This window comes from Grammomys surdaster, unplaced genomic scaffold, assembly GCF_004785775.1.
Source record: "Grammomys surdaster isolate TR1022 unplaced genomic scaffold, NIH_TR_1.0 315357, whole genome shotgun sequence".
NCBI classification, from domain to species: Eukaryota; Metazoa; Chordata; class Mammalia; order Rodentia; family Muridae; genus Grammomys; species Grammomys surdaster.
In genome coordinates this window covers 1-17,919 of record NW_021626567.1, presented here as the reverse complement: position 1 = coordinate 17,919, position 17,919 = coordinate 1, and the positions used below count along the sequence as shown (strand labels likewise).

At 48.4% G+C, this 17,919-nt stretch overlaps 2 protein-coding genes across 2 annotated transcripts; both read left to right on the top strand.

The window, feature by feature from the left end:
- Nucleotides 1-6,838: 6,838 nt before the first annotated feature.
- Nucleotides 6,839-7,777, top strand: LOC114616309 (tRNA-splicing endonuclease subunit Sen34-like). The gene is made up of 2 exons (XM_028761800.1): nucleotides 6,839-7,553; nucleotides 7,641-7,777. The coding sequence occupies exons 1-2, from the start codon at nucleotides 6,839-6,841 to the stop codon at nucleotides 7,739-7,741; spliced, it is 816 nt and encodes a 271-aa protein (XP_028617633.1). The 3' UTR covers nucleotides 7,742-7,777.
- A 1,189-nt stretch (nucleotides 7,778-8,966) lies between these two features.
- LOC114616313 (complement C2-like) lies at nucleotides 8,967-17,455 on the top strand (the record flags this gene model as incomplete). Its single annotated transcript, XM_028761809.1, has 8 exons — nucleotides 8,967-9,161; nucleotides 9,308-9,541; nucleotides 11,108-11,293; nucleotides 14,424-14,600; nucleotides 14,679-14,777; nucleotides 14,903-15,036; nucleotides 16,563-16,701; nucleotides 17,315-17,455. Coding segments are annotated over exons 1-8 (1,156 nt in total), but the record flags the coding sequence as incomplete, so codon positions are not given.
- Nucleotides 17,456-17,919: the final 464 nt, after the last annotated feature.

Here is a 17,919-nt window from a genome sequence, read left to right as displayed (position 1 = left end):
TTTACAAAGTTGCCCCTAACGATATCCTAAAGATCTTCTTCATACCCACAGACAAGGGTCATCCTCACCCCTCATCAAAGAAAGTCCTCTCGGCAGCAGACAGACAATTACAGAAACCCACAACCCATCAACATGTAGACTTATGGAGCTCACTCCCAATGGGTTCACTCCCATTGTATCAATGGATACAATGTATTCATTGTATCCCAATGGATACAATGCGACTTCTGCACCTGAGGCCCAGGCCATGTCGAGGAAGGAAAAAGGATGAAAAGACTAAAAGCCAGAGAATCAGTGAGTTTGCTATGAGATTGTGTTTTTTAGGAATGTCAGAACCTCCAGCCATTAAAGTCTTACCAACATGACCACCAAACAGGAGCTGGACAAGGGTGACACTGATGGACTTGTCGGATTGATGGGGAAAGCCCAAGAGACCTCAGCCCTACACAAAGAGCTACAGGCAACTAAGGACACCTGAGAGCAGAAGTAGCCTTCCCCAGGGAAGAGCACATCAACTGTTATCCAATACCAAATTGTCAGCCGTGAAAACATACATATAAGTAACACACAGACTATGCATGTATTTATGTATTTAGGTATGTATATACCATATGTATACATATACATATATATGTGTGTGTGTGTATTCATATATACATACACATATACATGTGATATATATATATACATTATATATACATACATGTGTGTACTAATCTATACAACACACATGTTGGATGTATGCCATGACAACTAATGAAAAAAGAAACCATGAACTTGAAAGAGACCAATGAAGTTTGATTGCATGACAGGGTTCGGAGAAACAGGAAGGAGTGAAACTATGTAATTATAATCTCAAAACGAAAAGAAAATAATTTAAAAAAATTTACACACACAAAAAAAAAAAGAAAAAAGAAAAAAAAAATGTATACACACTTGGCCTAATGGGCCATGCCTGCTGTTCTAGCAGTTGGGAGGCTCAGGCAAGAGGATGAGGAGACTCACCTCAAGGCCATCTTTGGCTTATATCATGCTGCCAGATCTCTTGAGACCCGGTGTCAAACAGCCAATATGTAATCAGGTCTGGTAGCACAGGCTTTTGTTTTTTAAAGATTTGTTTATCATGTATACAGCATTCTGTCTGCATGTATGTAGACCAGAAGAGGGCACCAGATTTCATTACAGATGGTTGTGAGCCACCATGTAGCTGCTGGGAATTGAGCTCAGGACCTCTGGAAAAGCAGCCAGTGCTCCTAACTTCTGAGCCATCTCTCCAGCCCCATGGCACAGGCTTTTAATCCCAACATTCAGGAGGCAGAGGCAGGCAAATCTCTGAGTTCAAGGCCAGCCTGGCCTACAAAGCAAGTTCCAGGACAGCCAGGGCTACACAGAGAAACCCTGTCTCCAAAAGCCAAAACTGAGCAATATGTAAACAAACAAACATATTGGTAGTTGGCTGGGAGTGGCTCAGTGGTACCAGGCTGAGTATCACACAAGAAGCCCTGGGTTCATTTCCTGATTTAGTGACACAGAAGGAAGGAGAAAAGACCATGGCAATATTACATTGGTAATTCAGCACCTCTGTTCACTTGTTTGAGACAGGGTCTCACTATGTAGCCCTGACTGGCTTGGTAAACGTAGGTTAGAGAGGCCTGGAATTTCTTCAATCCTCCTGCCTCTGTCTCCTGAGTGCATTGTGAGGCTTCTTCAGCTAACCGAGGGCTTCTGATGCATAGGACACCTGCTTACTGTCTGAAGTCACTTGGCTGTAACTTGAGCAAGGCTGAGACATTTAGTTCTGGCATGTGCCTGGGAGGCAGAAACAGGGAGTATTGATAAGCAACCTGTGTGGTTCCCACAGCTGGGTGCTCTGAGAACCAGGACACACATATACACACTCACACATACTCTCTCTCACACACACACCCTTTACGATGCACATTGAGCCCTGCCTGGCAGCCAGTTCAAGGTCACTTCAACTCCTTGATCGTACTGTCTTTATGAATTTCATAATTCATAAATTATGCCTCCCCAGTGACTAAAGCTATGTGTCACCAGGCCCCTCCCATCCCTTAAAAAATTACTTTGTGTGTTTGTGTGTGTATGTGTAAGCATAATTTTTTTGCAATCTACTTTTAATATGGGTTCAACCTCTCCTCTAGTCCACCACCCAGCAGAGGTAGGGGAAGAAAAAAGTTATTAGGACATCGGGGGGACTGGCCAGGCAGTGGTAGCACATCCCTTTAATCCCAGCACTTGGGAGGCAGAGGCAGGCGAATTTCTGAGTTCGAGGCCAGCCTGGTCTATAGAGTGAGTTCCAGGACAGCCAGGGCTATACAGAGAAACCCTGTCTCGAAAAACAAAAACAAAAATCAAAACAAAACAAAAAGGGTATCAGAGACATGGACCTGTTCAGCAGTAGTTCTTTGGGGGCGAGCTGGATCTCCTTTGGCAGCAGTTCAGTCCCGTAGCAAACACTAAATATGATTCAGTAGCTGCAGACCAGTCCTCTAGGCAGGCAGACTCCATGCATGAACTGGCAGCTACAGTCCAGTCCTTTCAGCAAGCAGACACCAGGCAGCTGTAGTTCAATTCTGATGGAGACAGCCAGGCTCGCCCACAAGCCTGAGGCGAGGCTGCAAAAGCTGCAAACTGCCGCAGGAACCTCACAAGCAGTTCTTGGGTGAGTTTCTCTCAATGGCAGCGTTACCACAAGTTGAGCTCAGCAACGCTATGTGAGGTGAATGAATACATGAGAGAGAGTCTTTAGTGAAGACTAGTGAGGTGGAGCGAGTCAGCTCAGCGCTCGTCTCCCACTGTCTGTGGGGTCATATTTATACTCCTTCATCATGCGTCCTTTCACGTGTCTGCTATATCCAAACATCCTTACACCTGTGTCTGCCTCAGGAGACCAGTCTTTCACTTGTTTGCTTTAGCAAGGCATCCTTTCACCTGTGTGCCTCAGGAAAACATCATTTGACGTAACTAACTTTCCAAAGAACTAGAAGTTTCCACTTTAGTGTGTGTATGTGTGTGCATGCATGTGTGTGTGTGTGTACATGTGTGTATCCATGTATGTGTGCATATGCAAGCATGTGTGTGTGTGTGTGTGTGTGTACAACTATTGAGAAACTGGCTTTCCCCTCCCACTATATGAGTCCAGAAAGTTGAATGCAGGCTTGTCTGTCAGACTTATCAGCAACTCCTGACTCTCATTGAGCCATTGCTTCAGCCTCTCCGACCCCCTTCCTCCACACACCTGTTTTTTTGGGGGGTTATGGGGGGTGGGAGTGGGTGTTGAGACAGAGTCTGTGCTAGCTGAGCCTGCCCTGGAATTTGTTCTGAAGTGAAGGATAACCTTGAGCTCCCCCTGCCTCAGCCTTCAAAGTGCTAGAATTACAGCCATGAGTCACCACTTCAAGCTTTTTGATCTCAGAAGTTGGAATTTTAAAAATTCAGATAAGATTTGGCTCCAGGGAACTGACTCATGGTAACTGAAGTAGGGAAACAGCTCATGGTCCCTGTAGATGTAACTTCAGGATGATTCAATGTATCCCTCAACACAGTCCTTTGTTCATTTGGGTTTTTTTAAAAAAGCTATTCATTCTTTCACAATTTTTAATTAATTAATTAATTAATTAATTAATTTTTGAGACAGGGTTTCACTGTGCATATGTAAGCCTGGCTAGCCCGAAATGTAACCCACTATGAAGACCAGGCTACCATTGAACTCAGAGATCCACCTGCTTCTGCCTCCTGAGTGCTGGGATTAAAGGTGTGCACCTCCAGTCCTATCCAATAAGAATAAATCTCAAAGCCACGATAAAACACCAGCTGGGCAAGGTGGCTAATGTCTTTAATCTTAGTATTCAGGAGACAGATCTCTGTGAGTTAGAGCCAGCCTGGTCTACACAGCAAATTCCAGGCCAGCTAGTGCTACACAAGTGAGATCTCACCTCAAAAACAAAAACAAGTCAACAAAAAGTTCCCGTAGGATTGAGAGTAAAGCTCAGTGGTTAGAGTGCTGGCCTAGCATCATGTACAGGAAGTGCCTGCGTCATGTACATCAGGCGTGGTGATACGTCTATATGTAGCACACACAGCTACATAGAGGATTTGGGCTGTGAGAGACCTTGTCTCTAACAAACAAACATCACAGGCAGAAATACAGATTTGTGTTCTGTAACGCTTCCTCCTGGGCCCATCTTTTGGCCCCAGCTCTCCCCGAGGTGACTCTCCTGGTCAGTTTCTTGAAAAACTCTGCACATATAAAGCGCTGTGGGGCTGGGGTGGAGAGAAGGGCTTGCTTTGCGCACACAGAAGAAGCCACAGCGAACCAAAGAGGTGGGAGAGAGGGAGAGCAGATACAGCTACATCTCCCATGCTGATTGTGTTTTTATTTTTCACAAACAGCAGTGTCCCATACATCCCATCAATGCCATCAATAATCTATATTTTATCAGTCTTGAGGTTTTCCACTCTATATAGATGAACCTTAAGACTGAGAAGATGGAGCTGGAGAGATGGCTCGGCGGTTAAGAGCACTGGCTGCTCTTCCAGAGGTCCTGAGTTCAATTCCCAGCAACCACGTGGCAGCTTACAACAGTCCGTAACTATTGTTCCAGGGGACCCAACACCCTCACATAGACATGCATGTGATCAAAACACCAATGTACATAAAATAAAAATAAATAAATTAAAAAAAAAGGTTGAGAAGTCGCATGGTATTCCACTATGCATGTGTACCACGCTCACATGCTGGTCCTCTGAGAGCGGTTCTTCTCAAACTCGGTACATTGCCCTTTCATATCTGTAGGATGATAAGTGAATCCTCTCCCTTTTCTGGACTGGAGGATTATGTAGCTTAAGATGACCTCACATTTGCAATTCTCTTGCTGGGTTTATAGGTGTGTACCCCATAGTGGGCTGATTCTCCCCCTTTGGGTGCTATTTTATCCTTGGGTTTTTTTTCTTTCTCACAGGCCAATGTGTGACAGTGATGAACCAGCTAACTAACGTGCTGACCTGAGCCTGAGCGTGTCTGAGCTACACCCGGCCATCGTAAGTCCAAAACTGAATTCCTTCCACCACACTGGATCTGGGGCTGGGGGTGGGGCAAGATCAGCCGGGGTATAACTTCTCACTTCTGCTCCGAAGGAAAGCAAGTGTGAATGTTTGTCCTCCCTATCTGGAAACTTCCAGTTTACCTCATCAACCCAGGGCAGGAGTGGAGTTGACAGGGAAGGGAGCTCTGGAGCACTTTCTGGGGACAGGAGATGGAGCACCTGTGTTCCACACGTAGGAAGGAAGGTGTGTCATTGAAACGGTAAATCCAGAACAGAGCAGGTAAAGTAAGATGTGGGCAGTTGTAACACTTATCCTTTCCCAGCTTCCAACACCCTCTCACCTACGTCATACCCAGCAGCCTTCCCTCTATGTGCCGAGAAAGCCCCAACGGCCCTCAAGGATGTTGAGATCCTGGGGGCGGGGGCAGAGTGGCTGCCGGGAGGTGGTGGCGCACGCCTTTAATCCCAGCACTTGGGAGGCAGAGGCAGGCGGATTTCTGAGTTCGAGGCCAGCCTGGTCTACAGAGTGAGTTCCAGGACAGCCAGGGCTACACAGAGAAACCCTGTCTCAATAAATAAATAAATAAATAAATAAATAAATAAAAAATAAAAAAACAAAAAACAAAAAAAAGAAGGAACTGTGCATGTGCAGATATATGCCCACATATGGTTATGTGCACACAGAGTGTTCGGGGTCTCCAGGGGGTTTGCTGTTGTCTGAGGGGGATGTGTCTCCTCACAGGAGGTCAAAGGCAGACCTTCTAGTTCTAGGAAGGCCCAAGAACCAACCTCTCGGCATAGTGTTTACGTCATGGGGAGCTGGTACAACGTCAGGAGGTTCAGTGCAGAACCTAACATCTGGGCTAACAGGGCAGCCTCTGGGGAAGGGGGCTTGGAGGAACCAGAAGCCAGACATAGTCTTGTTCTGAGGCTCCAAGAGCAGTGTGTGAAAAGCTTCCTCAAGGTGGCAGTAAAGTAACAGTTAGAAAGTGGAGGCAGGAGGATCAGGAATTCAAGTTTGAATTCCTACACAGCAAGTCTGAGGCTAGCACTAGTGATGTGAGACTCAGTCTCAAGGAGATGGGGCTGGATGGATGACTGGGTTGGCAAAATGCTTGCTGTGCAAGTGTGAGGCCTCCGTGTGGATTCCTTAGAACCCACGTTAGAAAGTCCAGACAGTATCGCTGTCTTGTAACCGCAGGGATTGTTGGGGAGCAGAGACAGGCAGGTCCCTGAAGCTCACTAGAAGTTAGACTGTTTACTTGGCAAAGTTCTGGATCACTGAGAGACCCTGTCTCATACAAAAGGTGAACGGGACCTGAGAAATTACACCCATGATTCTCCTCTGACCTCCAGAGGCACAGACAGAAGCGTGCCTGCCGACATGCATACAAACTACAGAAATAGAAACCAATGGTATTCTTGTTGCTGATCTGACAGGTTTTCTTGAGGTGGTGGTGATCCCAGGAGGGTGCTCCCCTTGCTCTTGTTACAGTAACAAGGAAAGCAACTATGCCCAGAGGCTTGGGAGGGACAAAGAGGCAAATACATCAGGTTTAATTCTCCATGGCTGGGGCCAGGCCTGTGCCCTTGGGAGGCAGAGGCCAGCCTGGGCTACAGAGAAATTCCAGGACAGCCAGAACTACATAGTAAGACCTTGTCTTTAAAGCAACAAACAGGGGACCTGGAGCTCAGCGTTCGGAAAGACACAGACTTTCAGCTTTGGATTCCTTCGGGGAGACTCGTCATTCAAGCTCGAGGCATGGAGGAAGATGCTGGTGGTGGAGGTGCAGGCGCTGCGGGAGCGCCTGGGAGTCGGGGGACGCACGGTGGGCGCTCTGCCCCGTGGGCCCCGCCAGAACTCGCGCCTGGGCCTTCCGCCTCTGCTGGTGCCTGAAGAAGCCCGGCTCCTGGCTGAGATAGGCGCTGTGACCCTAGTCAGCGCCCAGCGTCCGGATCCCCGCAACCATGGCTTGGCCCTAGCATCGTTCAAACACCAGCAAGAGCAGAGTTTCCAGGATCAGAGCACTTTGGCAGCCGAGGCCCGAGAGACCCGGCGTCAGGAGCTCCTAGAGAAGATCGTAGAGGGCCAGGCTGTCAAGAAGCAGAAGCTGGAACAGGATTCAGGGGCAGATGAAGAAGGCCAAGAAGCCGGTGGAAGTGAAGCTGCCCAAGGGAGTGAGACCAGTAATGATGATGGCCAGGCTTCTGCGGAGCAGGAGGGAGCAGATTCTTCATCGCCCCAACCAGGACCTTCAAATGGGGCGACTCCTTTGCCCAGATCAGCCCTGCTTATCCAGCTGGCCACTGCTAGGCCTCAGCCTGTAAAAGCTAAGCCTCTGGACTGCCGTGTGCAGTCCAAAGACTGGCCCCATGCTGGCCATCCTGCCCACGAGCTGTGCTATAGCATCTACAGGGACCTATGGGAGAGAGGCTTCTTCCTCATCGCAGCTGGAAAGTTTGGTGGTGGCTTCCTGGTCTATCCTGGTGACCCGCTGCGTTTCTACGCTCACTACCTTGCTCAGTGCTGGTCTGCCGAGGACCCCATCCCACTTCAGGACCTGGTCTCTGCAGGCTGCCTGGGAACCAGTGTCAGAAAGACCCTGCTTCTCTGCTCCCCTCAGCCTGATGGGAAGGTGGTCTATACTTCCCTGCAGTGGGCCAGCCTCCAGTGAGCTGGAGACTGAGGGGGATGTGCTGTGTGTGGCAAGAACCCCTCTCTATGGTCACCCCAGCTCATCCCTGCGTAGAGGCTTGTGCTCTCCTGCCCTGCCTGGTTAGTTCTGATTCCAGGGTTTTGAACACTGTAGCCTTTGTTTGTTTTTTGTTTTCCTGTTTTAAGGCGATTATTACCTGTGTTGTTCTGTATTTCTATTTCCATACTGAACTTGTTGAGAATGGAGACTGTTTTCCTTTGGTTTTTCTGTTTCTTGCTGGGCTTAGGTCCTAGCAGTTCTCAATAAATTTGTTGAAAAAAAAAAAGCAGCAAACAAATGAACAACAAAAAAATCTCCATAGCTGGGAGCCCAGTGTGGTAGTCAGTGTTGGTAATGTCCACACTTGGGAGACAGAGGCAGGAGGATCAGGGTTCAAGGCCAGTTTCAGCTACTTAGAAATTCTAAGTCAGTCTGGGATACATGAGACCCTGTCTCAGAAGGGGAAAAAACAGGATCAAAATAGTATCTATGAAAAAATTTCTTTTTTCAAAAAATAAAAGTGTATCTCAAACTTCAAAATGTTGTTTATTTTTTTGAATACTAATCTCATTTTTTCTTTTTTTCTTTTTTTTTTTTTTGAGACAAGGTTTCTCTGTATAGCCCTGGCTGTCCTGGAACTCACTCTGTAGACCAGGCTGGCTTCAAACTCAGAAATCCGCCTGCCTCTGCCTCCCAAGTGCTGGGATTAAAGGCGTGCGCCACCACTGCCCGACATAACCCCATTTTTTAATTTTAATTTTTATTTTTTGCAACTTGGGAATTTTATCTGCTGGATGTTCCAATAAAAAATAAAAAATTAAATAAATAAAATAAAAAACAAACAAACAAAAAAACCAGCTTTTTTCTCCTAAGCGTTCTTCCCAACTTTCCAAGTAACTGTTGACTTTCTTTTTATCTTATTTTCAGGGAAGGACCCAGGAAAGAATGTGAATCTTCCTACATGCCAAGAAGTGGTAAAAGGATCAGTTTCGATTCCTCAGAAGCTATCCTGGGGAAGACCCGACGGACGCCAGGGAACCAGACCCATGCGGCTAACTTCAAAAAACTTCAAACAAAATAAATAAAAACATTTTTCAGGGCTTGTGGGTTTGTGTGCTTAACATAATCCACACAAAACCAAATGTGCTTCAGTGTGTGTGTGTTGGGGCAAAGGTCCTGCCCCAAAACTGAGTCCCGAATCCCTGGCAGTTCCTTTCTCTTTTTCTCCCCTAGTTCCATCCCTCGCCACTCCCCGTGTTTTCAGTCTCTGAGCCTACTTAACCAGCTGTGGTTTCGGGGAAGTCAGATGACCTTTTCTCTTCCCTGGCTCTCGGGTCTACTGTCCTGGGAACCATGGCCCCTCTGCTGGCTCTCCTCTGCCTGCTGCAGCTGGGCCCAGGTAGGAGACTGGGAAAGGGGTTATTGGGGCCCTGTGGGTGTGGCAGGTGCTGCCAGGTCCAGTCTAAGTCAAAGGGATAACCTCTTCTTGCTCCTCTCTCATCTGGCCCGTTTTTCCTTTTGCCCCGGTCTTTCCCACACCCGTAGGCCTGGCTGTCCTCTCCTGCTCTCAGAATGTCAATATCACTGGCGGTAATTTCACCCTCAGCCATGGCTGGGCCCCTGGGAGCCTGCTCGTCTACTCCTGCCCTCTGGGCATGTACCCGTCTCCAGCCTGGAGGCGATGCCAGAGCAACGGAGAGTGGCAGACACCAAGACCTAGCTCACTTCCCACCCTGCGATCCTTTCGAGCCCCTCGGATGGTAAAAGCGGTCTGCAAACGTGAGTCCCTTTGGGCTTTGGGCTTTGGAGAGTGTCCACCAGTGTCAGCCCAGGGCTTCTATTTGCAGCAGGTTCTCCAGGAAGAGAGAGAGAGAGAGAGAGAGAGAGAGAGAGAGAGACAGAGACAGAGACAGAGACACAGAGAGAGGCAGAGAGACAGAGAGAGACAGAGAGACAGAGACAGAGAGACAGAGAGAGACAGAGAAGAGAGAGAGACAGAGAGAGACAGAGATGGAGAGAGAGACAGAGAGACAGAAAGAGAGACAGAGAGAGAGACAGAGACAGAGAGAGACAGAGAAAGACAGAGACAGAGAGAGAGACAGAGAGAGACAGAGACAGAGACAGAGAGACAGAGAGAGAGACAGAGAAAGACAGAGAGAGACAGAGACAGAGAGAGAGACAGAGAGAGACAGAGACGGAGAGAGAGACAGAGACAGAGAGAGAGACAGAGACGGAGAGACAGAGACAGAGAGAGAGAGAGAGAGAGAGAGAGAGAGAGAGAGAGAATATGTGTGGTGACTCACACCTTAAATTCCAGCACTTGGGAGGCAGAGGGAGCTGGGAGGAAGGGAGGCAACCTGGTCCATATACTGAGTTCTAGGCCATCCAGCGCCATAAAGTGAGACCTTATCTCCAAAAAACAAACCCACGCCAACAAAGGCCCCCAGAAAACCACAAAAACCAGATCAATCCATCAAACAAACAAAACCAGAAAAAGTCCACTATCTACTTAGTAAGGACATTTTTTTTTAAAGCTAACATTAACTATAGGATTGTTTGACCATTCTAAATGGGTGCTGAACGCCCCAGAGCACCCTAAAACCACAAATGTTGTTGGTGACAGACTGGGGTGACCACAGCCCTTGAGGAGGGTGAACTGTTTTAAGTTGACAGTATTCAATCAACTGCCTAAAATCTTGTGTTTCAGTCTACTTTGGGGATTCTTTTGGTGCTGGGAGCAGAAATTAGGGTCTTAGTCTTCCTTGCCCAGCTCTCTGCTTTTGAGTTCTTTTTCCTTGCCGTTTTTGATTAATTAATTTTGTTTTGTACCTGCTAACTTAGACCATTGCTTTCAAAAGTGACCTTTGAACTAACTGTGCAGCTGAGGACGAGTTTGCACTGTTTCTGCCCCTCTCACCTCTTGAGGACCGGCTTGACAGGCAGGAGCCACCGGGTTTGGCTTTTGGGTTCATTGAGACAGGTTCATGCTGTAGCCCAGGCTGGCCCAAATTGGCAGCAATTGATCCACCAGCCTCTGCCTCTTGAGTGCCGGGTTTATGGGTGTGCACCACCCAACCTCTCTTACTTGTGTTTGTGAGACAGGGTCTAGCTATACAGCCTAGGTTGGCCTCAAGTTCACTGTATAGCCTAGAGGCCTTTGAACTTCTATGACCCTCCTGCCATAGCTGCCCAAGTGCTAGTATTATGGGCTGTCACCACATCAGTTTTCCGTGTTTTCACAACCAGCTAACCGTCTTGGGTCCTAACAGAAGACCCTTCCCCCACACGTAGACTTGGTGTCAGCCACCCTCGGCTCTTGCTCAGATTCTCTCTCTCTCTCTCCAGCTGTTCGGTGCCCAGCTCCTGCATCCTTTGAGAATGGCATCTATTTCCCTCGGCTGGGGTCTTACCCTGTGGGTGGCAACCTGAGCTTCGAGTGTGAGTATGGCTTCACCATGCGGGGCTCGCCTGTGAGGTACTGTCGCCCCAACGGCTTGTGGGATGGAGAGACAGCTGTGTGTGACAATGGGGGTAAGTGTGCTGGGGGGTATGGGGGTTGGGGTGGACTTGCAGCCCCAGAAGCTTTTGTGGGGACAGAGCCTAGTGTTCTTGGTGGCTCAGTAATATATCTTGATTGGGGTAGGTTGAGACTGTGGGCCACACATCGCTGACCGGCTGGGAGACTGTCTAGGTTTCATATCTGACTCACCGGCTCGACAAACCTTTCAGTTTTGTTTCCTCCTTTCCTCCCCGATCCCTCTCTTTCCTTCCTTCCTTTGAAGCTAAACTGAGCTACTTGAGACCCCATGTTTATAAAACAAAGTAGCTCCAGGGGATCCTGGGAGGCCCACTTCTCCCAGGAGCTCATTCTGGGGCCCAGGATGGCCTTGAACTCGCTGAATGTCAGTCTCTGGAGTGCTCAGATTATCAGGCATGAGCCTGGTCAGTCAGCTTTTCTAAATGACAACACTTTGTCTTCCATGAAGTATTGCAGACAAGACCCGCTAGAGACCAACAGCTGTGTGTTAGGCTCAGGGCAGCCTCTGGATCTTGGTGTGGCTCCAGATGCTTTGAGTTAGATAGCCTCTGGACAGGTCACTTACCCTTCCTGTGCCTCAGTTTTTACACCTGCAAAATGGGAATAGTGTAGCTGTCAAGACGTCAGTTACAGCAGTTGCTGCTCTTCCAGAGGACCAGAGTTAGGTTCCCAGCAAGCACACTGGACTCACACCCACCAGCAACTCCAGCTCCAGGGGACCCACTGTTGTCTGGTTTCACACAGAAATACACATAAATCATAATAATATTTTAAAAAGGGTAATAGCCAGGCAGTGGTAGCAGACACCTTTAACTCCAGCACTCAGGAGGCAAAGGCAGGCATCTCTGAGTTTGAGGCCAACTTGGGCTACAAAACAAGTTCCAAGACAGCCAGGAGTACACAGAGAAACCCTGTCTCAAACAAAATACTAAAAAGATAAAAACCTTCCTGACTTCCCTGAACAGATGCTGAAACCTGGTGACCCTCAAATACTTTCTAGCCCTACGAGTGGTGTTTGGGGAGAAGTGGCCTCCTGGGATCCCCTGGAGCCACTTTGTTTTATAAACACAGGGTCTCAAGCAGCCCAGGCTAGCTTCATACACAGGCTGACCTTGAACTCCTGCTGATAGTCTTCCTGTATCACCTCGCCCAGCTTCTCCATCACACAGAAAGCAGTGTCCCCTAGGTAGCAGGACCAACCCCTCTCCCAGATACCTGGACAGTGACACCTTACTCATTCCCTTGAGTCTTTCTCAAACTGCTGTTTATTCAGACATAAATATAATCTGTTTTAAATTTGACATATGATCTCCCTGTATTAAAGCATGCAATTTGTGTGTGAGACTGGAGGTAGGACCCAGGGTTTCTGGAATGCCAGACAAGCACTGTGCCACTGAGCTGTACTCCAAACTCCATAGTAGAAAAATTTAAAAATATGTATTTCTGCCAGGCGGTGGTGGCACACGCCTTTAATCCCAGCACTTGGGAAGCAGAGGCAGGCGGATTTCTGAGTTCGAGGCCAGCCTGGTCTACAGAGTGAGTTCCAGGACAGCCAGGGCTACACAGAGAAACCCTGTCTCGAAAAACCAAAAAAAAAAAAAAAAAGTATTCTTTTAGCTTCACACACCTTTCATGTCAGCACTCAGGAGGCAGAGGCAGGTGGATCTCTGAGTCTGAGGCTAGCCTGGTCTATGTAGAGAATTCTAAACCAGGTAGGGCTACACAAGGAGATTCTCCTTCAAAACATTTATTTATTTATCTGTGTGTGTTTGCACACGCGCATTTGCACACGTGTGCCACAGCATGGATATCTGTGGATAACTTTCAAGAGTTGGTTCTCTCCTAACATTTGGGCTCCAGCAGGGATGAAAGGTAGAGCCTCGGGCTTGGTATCAAGCACCATTATCTGACGAACCATCTCACTGGCCCGGAGTAGGGGTTTTTATACATGAGTCCACCTCTGGAATGGCACCTGGAGCGAGGACATGCCCACACTGCAGGAAACTTTCCCGTCTCCTTCCGCAAGGCAGCCCCTTCCAACTTCAGATGAAGTCTACCTGTTATTTACTTTACTTTATGTATTATTTGCTTGTTTATCATGTGTTCTTGGGAGAGGCATGATTATGCCATGGCGGGGGTGTGGAGGTCAGAGGACAACTCAAAGGGCCTGATATCAATGGGGCTCGGGTTGTCAGCTTGGTAGGAGCTGGTCCTGCCCACTGAGCCATCTTGCCAGCCTTGCCCTGTTCTTATGCTCATACAAATGGAGTCACGCGGGAATGTGCACCTTTATATCTCGCTTCCTTTAAACATATTTTTAAGGTTTATTTATTTATTATGGATACAGCATTCTGCCTGCATGTATGCTTGCAACCCAGAAGAGGGCACCAGATCTCATTACAGATGGTTGTGATCCATCATGTAGTTGCTGGGACTCGAACTCAGGACCTTTGGAAGAGCAGCCAGTGCTCCTAACCTCTCGTGAAGCTGCCTCTCCTGTGCTTGTCTTGTTTTCCTTCGCTTAGCACTGTCCTTTTGGAAGTTATGGATGTTGTCACGAGAGTCTGTGGCCCTTTTTCTGTACCGCATAGTATTCTGTTATGAATGCGTTATAAAGTATTATTCATTGTCCTCTTCCTGTTAGGTATTTGAGTGATGTCTGGTTTGGGGCTGTGGAGAGTGGGGCTTCAGGAACCAACTCTCACCGGCTTCATCCTCCGGAGTGATACATGGCCAACCTCCTTTTTACTCAGGCTTTCCCTAGTGGGTGATCCAGATGTTTAGTGGTGGTCCAGATGTTTAGCAGAATTCTCTCTGCTCCACATCACCCCTCATATCTGGAATCACCTCTAGGTTGAGAGTTGACCGTTCTCATGGTGTGTGGCGATTGCCCAGTGGTTGATAAAATGCACCCGATGCCTGGGTCAGGCCTGGGGTGCTCAGTGGGTGGCTGAGAACGTGAATTTAAGTGCTGTGGGTTATTTAAGGTCTCTCGCACACTCCACTCTGACAGTCCTGGTGGCTTAGGGGGCGAAGAAGAAGGAAGAATGTGTCCTGCAAACAAGGGCAATCAGACTGGCAGACATTTCCAGGTCCTGTTTACCCGTCTTTATTCACTTGCAGCTAGCCACTGCCCTGACCCGGGCATCTCAGTGGGCACAGTTCGGACGGGCTCGAGCTTTGACCTTGGGGACAAGGTCAGTTACCGCTGCTCCTCCTCAAATCTGGTATTGACCGGCTCTGAAGAGCGCGAGTGTCAGAGCAATGGAGTGTGGAGTGGGTCGGAACCCATCTGCCGACGTGAGTACCCTCAATGTCCTCCTAGGCCTCCATGCCCAGGCCTGGTCCTGGCTGCTCCTAATGTGACTCTTTCCACAGAATCATACTCTTACGACTTCCCTGAGGATGTAGTATCTGCTCTAGGCACCTCCTTCACCAACCTGCTTGGAGCCACCAATCCCATCCAGCAGAGGACAAGTGAGTATCGGACAAGGAGCCAGGATGGAACAGGAGCGAGGCAAGCTACCTGGGAGGCTAGATGACCCTTGGTAGAACATAGGGTGAGGCTGGGCCTCTGATATCTTGTTTCTTGTTTGCTTCAGAAAATCTGGGCCGTAGAATCCAAATCCAGCGCTCGGGCCACCTGAACCTCTATCTGCTGCTTGATGCTTCGCAGAGTGTGTCAGAAAAAGACTTTGACATCTTCAAGGAGAGCGCCTCACTCATGGTGGACAGGGTCAGAAACCAAGAGCAACGTGGCTTCTCAGCCCCGTTGATTCTCCTCCCTTGCTTAGAGCCCCAGTCAGTCCACCTCCTTCTAGAAGTCTCCCCAGGCCACCAGAACCATGAGTTCAGTGTATAGGATCATATCTTTATGATATAAAGGTTTAGGAATACCTACTGTGTAGGAGGCCCTGGGCCAGGTCCCAGGAGACAACACAGGAGCCAAGCTCAGCCGTGTACTCTCAGGAATTCATCATCGACAGCTGTGGTGTCCAAAGAGTTATAGAGATGACCTATGGCGTGTACCAGAAGAATCTGACACTCCTGTTGAATAATTATAGTTTTTAATCAAGCCAATAATTTCATATCTCAAGCCACGTATGGTAGAGGCAGGAGGATTTTAGGAGCTTAAGGCTAGCCTCAGACTGCATGAAGCCAAGGAAGGACCTAAGGACTGGGGGAACTGGGGAAGTGGCTCTGTGTAAAGGCAGGTGCCCCACGACTTCAGTTCAGATCTCTGGAATCTGAATTAAATGTCAGAAGCCATAGGCTTGTTTGTAATCCCAGGGAGATGGGAGGCTCTGACTGCTGGGTGTGGGAGCGGCTTCCTTGAGTTCTCAGTACAGAGGCAGAGACACTAAGAGAGGTGCACGTGCATGCGTGTGTGTGTGTGCACACACACACAGATGCACACATGTGAGTGTGTGCTTCAGAAGGAGGAGAGAGAAAGCTACAACTCCCCCTCCTCTTTTTTTTTTTTTTAAGAAAAGTTCTGTCTACATTGCCCTGACTATCTTGGAATTCTCTGTAGACCAGTCTGTTCTCTAACACAAAGATCTACTTGCCTTTCCAAAGGGCTTGGAGGTGTGGGCCATCACACCCCGCTCAACAATTTGAAAAAGTTTATATTTAACAATAGGTCATATATATAGTTTTTTCTTCCAGTTATATTAGACTTTTATTCACGCCAAAGATGTGCTCTACCGCTGAGCTGCACTGCTAGACACGCATCTGATTTTGTTTGTTTTGAGACAATTTTTCATGTAGTTCAGAATGACCTCGGATTTTCTATTTCTTTCCAAGACAGGATTTCTCTGGAGACCAGGTTGGCCTTGAACTCACAGAGATCTGCCTACCTCTACCTCTTGAGTGCTGGGATTAAAGGCATGAGCCACCATGGCCAGGCTGCTTCATCTCTTCAGCTCTGTCCCAATTTGTATTTTTTAAATATAATTTAATTTTTTTTTTTTTTTACTTATTCACTTTTCATCACGCTCATTCCTCCACCCCTGGTCACTCCCTCCCACAATCCCTCCTCCACCCCTCCTGGGGAAGTGGAGCTTATGTGGGGCTGAAATGAGGAGGGGTCGTCCAGAACACAAGCTCGGCATGGGTCATTTCCTTGGCTTCTTCAAGGCTGGGCTCCCCACTAAGGGTCTTTCCTGTCAGGCTCAGTACAGGCTCTCTGCGCCCCTTGGACCTGCGCTTGTTAAGTTTTGCAGCACCCGCCCCTTACCGCTTGTCTCCCGTCCTCCGCAGATCTTTAGCTTTGAGATAAAGGTCAGCGTAGCTATCATCACCTTCGCCTCTCGGCCCAAAGTCGTCATGTCGGTCCTGAGTGACAGATCTCGGAATGTCATGGAGGTGATCGCCATTCTGGACTCTATCAGCTACAAAGGTTTGCCTGTCCCCCACTGGGTGAGGTGGACAGTAGAGGGTGAAGCAAGCGCCATAGGGCGATCCCAGAGGGGAGGGGCCAGAAGAGGGGGAGGAGCCCGAAGAGGGGACGGGCCTGAAGATGACGCTCGGTTGGCAGGAGGTTTGCCTAGCACATTTGAGGCTCTAGATTCCATCCCCGGCACCCAGCAAACAGCTGGAACACCATAAACTCTTCAGACGCTCCATGTTTAGATCTTGGGAACTTGTAGTAGCCTGAGATGGACGTCTGTGCAACGAGCATTTCCATTTAATTAATTAATATTTGAGACAGAGTCTTAGTGTGTAGTCCAGGCTGGCCTGCAGCTTGTTCTGTAGACCAAGTTGGCCTCAGACTCACAGAGATCCCCCTGCCTCTGCCTTCTGCGTGCCGGGATCACAGATGTGAGACATCGTATCTGGTTCTTTCTACGGTAGAAAAACCAAAATGTTTGAAAAGACGTGCAAAATATCAGGGTTTATTAGAAACTCGGATGGATAGCTTGCGGTTCTGGCGGTCTCTCAGAGTTCCCCGTTCCCAGGTGGCAGGCAGAGGTTTTTTGTTTCCAAGAGATTTTTCTTCTGGCACATTCTAGATCACGAGAATGCCACTGGCACTAACATTTACGAGGCTCTCAACAGTGTCTACTACATGATGAATAACCAGATGGATCGTCTCGGCATGGAGTCCTCTGCCTGGCAGGAAATCCGTCACGCCATCATCCTTCTGACTGACGGTGGGTGGTGGGCGTCTCCCTCTCTGCTGAAGGAGGCTGGCAACAGTGGGCAGAGTGCCAGGATAGGTTCTGAAGTCTTGTGTTCTGGTCGTTTTTCTGCCGTTGTGAGACTCACTCTGTTAATCTTTGCTTGTTTGTTTTTGAGACAGGGTTTTATAATTTTTTTTTCTTTTTGTTTTGAGACAGGGTTTCTCTGTGTAGCCCGGCTGTACTGGAACTCACTCTGTAGACCAGGCTGGCCTTGAACTCAGAAATCTGCCTGTCTCTGCCTCCCAAGTGCTGGGATTAAAGGCGTGCACCACCACCGCCCGGTGAGACAGGGTTTTTCTCTGGTCTGAAATTCACTGTGTAGACCAACCCATCCTCAAACTCAGAGAGAGCCACCTGCCTCTGCCTCCTGAGTGCTGGGATTAAAGATGTGTGCTGTGCTCTGTAGCCCAGGCCGACTTTGAACTCCAGTATGC

Coding starts and splice junctions, on each gene's coding strand:
- LOC114616309 (XM_028761800.1), top strand. CDS start 6,839: ATGCTGGTGGTGGAGGTGCAGGCGCTGCGGGAGCGCCTGGGAGTCGGG. Junction 7,554..7,640: donor TGGCTTCCTGGTCTATCCTG/GTGACCCGCTGC, acceptor TGGTCTCTGCAG/GCTGCCTGGGAACCAGTGTC.